General features: G+C 62.0%; 2 protein-coding genes across 2 annotated transcripts in view; both read left to right on the forward strand.

Moving 5' to 3' along the window:
• Nucleotides 1–1,174: 1,174 nt before the first annotated feature.
• EMIHUDRAFT_117361 (hypothetical protein) lies at nt 1,175–1,924 on the forward strand (the record flags this gene model as incomplete). Its single annotated transcript, XM_005773496.1, has 1 exon — nt 1,175–1,924. One exon carries the CDS (start codon nt 1,175–1,177, stop codon nt 1,922–1,924), a length of 750 nt encoding a protein of 249 aa, XP_005773553.1.
• An 817-nt stretch (nt 1,925–2,741) lies between these two features.
• Nucleotides 2,742–3,667, forward strand: part of EMIHUDRAFT_117362 (hypothetical protein) — a gene marked incomplete at both ends in the record, with an annotated part of 1,613 nt that continues 687 nt past the window's right edge. Inside the window, one exon of the mRNA XM_005773497.1 lies at nt 2,742–3,344. Coding sequence (XP_005773554.1) covers nt 2,742–3,344 — 603 coding nt within the window. The remainder of the gene's footprint in view (nt 3,345–3,667) is intronic.

Genomic DNA, 3,667 nt, shown 5'->3' on the forward strand with positions numbered 1-3,667 from the left:
TAGTAATGGAGAATAGTGCTCGGCCGTTCATGAAGTCCGTCTCGATCTAGAGGAGACGGGTCAACCCCGTGAGGACCAGATCAGGTTCGCATTGTCGTAGCCGGAGGGGATGTTGACCTTTAGCTCTTGGGGCCACCTTTCCGCTTTGGTTTTTTCCCCACTGACCACTCGGGCAACTTTTACCAAATGCCAAAGTTGCACTTTACCATTCGGGCAACTTCGATTGCACGTTTGCGGTCGCTCGCCGGAGAGCTATGCATGAAGCGGCCGGCGCGCCACCGCAGCTCACCGATGGAGCTTGCGAAGCGGCTCAATCCACTGGCTAGTCGCCAAAGACACTGATCTGTGTGCAGCGGATCTCCATGGCGGTCGCGCCCAGCGAAGGGACAACCGCAGGCCTCGGATGCTCGCCCGGATGCGGACCCACCGTGCGAGTTGCAGCCCCGGAGGTGGCCGACCCAGCTCACCCCCAGAGAGGCCATGCCCAGGGTCAGGCATAAAAGGGGGGTGTTTTTCCGTCCGTCCGTCCTCTCCTTAAAATCCCTGTGTGGTGGCGGCGTGCCGTCCTCCCATCCCTCCCTTGGGTTGTCCCTTTCTTTCTTTCTTTACCTCTTGCAGGGTGACAAAGGAATCGCTGTTATCTGCTCCTGCTCCGCTTACTCCTTACACTTACCTGTGAAACGTGAACAACCCACGTTTTTTGACCAGCGTTCCTTGAACGATATCGGTGTCGAAACACCGCTCTGACAGCGCTCACAGCTGCCATGCTAGCGTAGGAAAGAATTCGCGCGCGATCTTGCGCTAGCACTAGCACTAGGATTGGCGGCGGCGGCGCAGAACGAGGCAGAGGAGAGCGACGCGACAGAGGAAGAAGCGACAAGGGAGAGCACGACGAGAAGGGGGCGACCGCGAGGTGGCACGAAGCTCGAAGGTTGAAGCGAGAATCGGAGAGAGAGAGACTGCGAAGAGAGATAGGAAGAGGCGGACGCCCAAGGGTGGGCGACGGCTAGCGCACCACACCCCTCTCCTTAAAATCCCTGTGTGGTGGCGGCGTGCCGTCCTCCCATCCATCCGTCCCTGCCCGCCGTTTTTCTTCTTTCTTTCTATGCACTAGCTAGGATTCGCACACGAGAGAAGACACAACGGACTGCCCGCTCAGGTCTGGAGAGGCTGCATGCTGCTCCTACAACCACGCCCACTCCAGCCACTCCTGCTCGCGCCCAGCCGCGCTACTGCAGTGCGGTGCGGCGTCGTCTCCTCCGACGTCGCCGATCTTGCCGCCGATGCCGCTGTGGTCGCTGCTGACTTGCTCCGCGGCGGCGCCACGCTCGCCGCAGCTACGGCGGGCACCGCCGTTCTCGCGCTGGTCGCTTCGCTCGCGGTGTGGCTCTGGCAGCAGCAGTACGTGCTATCGCTGCGCGCGCGGCGCGCCGGCCGCCGCGCGACAAAGAGCAAGAGCGTGGAAGTAACTAGCGCCGCGTACTTGCCTCCACGTGAGCTGTGGACGCGCAGGGAGCTCGCGTGCTTCGATGGCAGCGACGGCGATGACGGCCCAATCCTGCTCGCGGCCGACGGGCGCGTGTTCAACGTCGCGCCGGCGCGCCGCTTATACGGGCCGGGCGGCGAGTACCACCTTTTGGTCGCTGGCGGCGACGCCACCCGGTACCTCGCGCGGAACAGTGTCGAGCCGGAATCGGAGGAGAGCGCGCGCCGCCCACTCAACGTGGCGGAGCGTGCGGCGCTCGGCGCGTGGCTCTTCTCATTCAGCCAAAAGTACGACGAGGTTGGCAGGGTCGCCAGACCGGAGGAGGAGGTGGTGCTGGGGCGGCGCGAGGCTTACCTCGACAACCTCGAGGCGCTGTCGTCAGACATGGAGCGGGAGCGGCTGACGGCAGCATGGATTCGAGATGAGAAGCGCGATTAGAGACCTGGGACGTGGTGGATGAGGAGAGGTAGCAGAGGTACGAACGATTTTTCTTGCGCCTCTAAGCTCTATCAGAATACAGAAAGATGAAAGTGCGCGACGCACCACAAGAGCGTACTGTTTAGCAACGGTCACCGCATGAGTTGTTTCGACATCAATGTAGTCCAGCGTCCTGCTCGGGCGCAGTTCGGGCGTAAACCGCCCCAGCGAACGATGCGGTATTTTGCACCGCAGCATCGGGCTCCACCGCGAGACACTGTGGAGACCACACGTAAGGTTGCGATAACCCGCCACCCACAAAGCGCCTGCTCTACTATCCCGGACCACGCACCACGCACCCACTCCACTTTCCACGGATCATGCCCGTGATATAGCACCATCCACTGCCGCCGTCCTGGTTTTGAACGTGGCAGCTAGACCTAGGAACTCGGTAGTTGTGTTCCCCTGAGTGAGGAGGAGAGAGAGCGTTTTGTGGTGTTGGTGTACGCAATAACGCGGGCGGGACAGCTTGGGTTGTTCTCTCTATCTCCTCTTCTAGCTCTTAGCACGTCGCCCTCAGCCCTGACGGGAGCGCGCTGTTTGTGGCGGACTGCGACAACCACAAGATCCGTCGGGTGGAGGTGGCGACCCTGCCAAGGGCACCCCACGCCATATATGTCGGATTGCATGCAAAAATATCCCGTCTCCTGGGGGCGACGCATCACCACAAATCAGAGGAGCAAAAAAAGAAAAAAGTCATCGCCGCGCATCTCGGCACGTTCCCCCCTGGCGTGGCTCTCCGCTGCTTTGCTCCTCGTTTGCCTGCCCCCCTGTGTGTATGACGGCCGCCCGCCTGCTGCGCTCGTGCGTTGAGACCCTCGTAAGCTTCGTGTTCACGCCAGCATTGCAATTGATTCTGCTTCCATTCTACGTTCTCCTCGGCTCGCCACCTATCGCGCTCGGCCTCTGCAGCTCCGACGCTGCTGTCGGCGTGCCTCCCGCCTTCCTCGCCTGGCGTCGCCTTCCATATCTGATCCCGATGGTGCTCTTCGTCGACCTGCCGATTGCCATCTTATTCTCCGCGACAAATCTGATCGAGCTTCTGTTCCTCCGGAACCCCCTCATCCTCACCATCTACAGCCTCTGCCGAAGCGCCTCACGGCTCCCCTACCGCCAGCTGACGTCCCCGATGTCGACCAAAAACTCGACTCCCTGCCCCTCGGTGCCCGTGCCATCGCACGAGTACATCGCGCGGCGGCGCCTCGAGGCCGCGCCCGCAGCGATGCAGATGCAGCGGGACGACCAGTTCGTGCCGTGCTTCCCCCCCGACACCGAGTCCGGTCTTCACGCTCGCGAACGGCCGCGCGCAAACACCATCGACGGCGCCCGCTACCGCGAACACGCCTCCGTCTGGGCTGCCCTCGAGGGCGACGGCGACAAGGTCTGGCCGGGAGATGAACTTGTTTCCCTGGTCGTACCCACTCATGCGCGCTTTGGGGCGAGGCGTGCGCCGTATGTACGAGAGCGGCCGGCACACCATGTAAGGCACACCATTATTCGGAAAATGTGCTTTCAGTAAGGTACTATACTACTCTATCTCCGGCACGTATGCACTACCAAGCCCGCCGCCTGGCCAGGCTCAGCTCTGACGACTACGCGCTACTGGTCCTCCGGCGGCTCCGGCTGTGCCAGGGCGGGGGGCAGGGCTGGGGCCTGGCCCTGGGGCCTGGGGGCTTGCCTGTGGCTGTGGCTGTGCCTCTTGTC

This window comes from Emiliania huxleyi (assembly GCF_000372725.1).
Source record: "Emiliania huxleyi CCMP1516 unplaced genomic scaffold EMIHUscaffold_336, whole genome shotgun sequence".
NCBI classification, from domain to species: domain Eukaryota; phylum Haptophyta; order Isochrysidales; family Noelaerhabdaceae; genus Emiliania; species Emiliania huxleyi.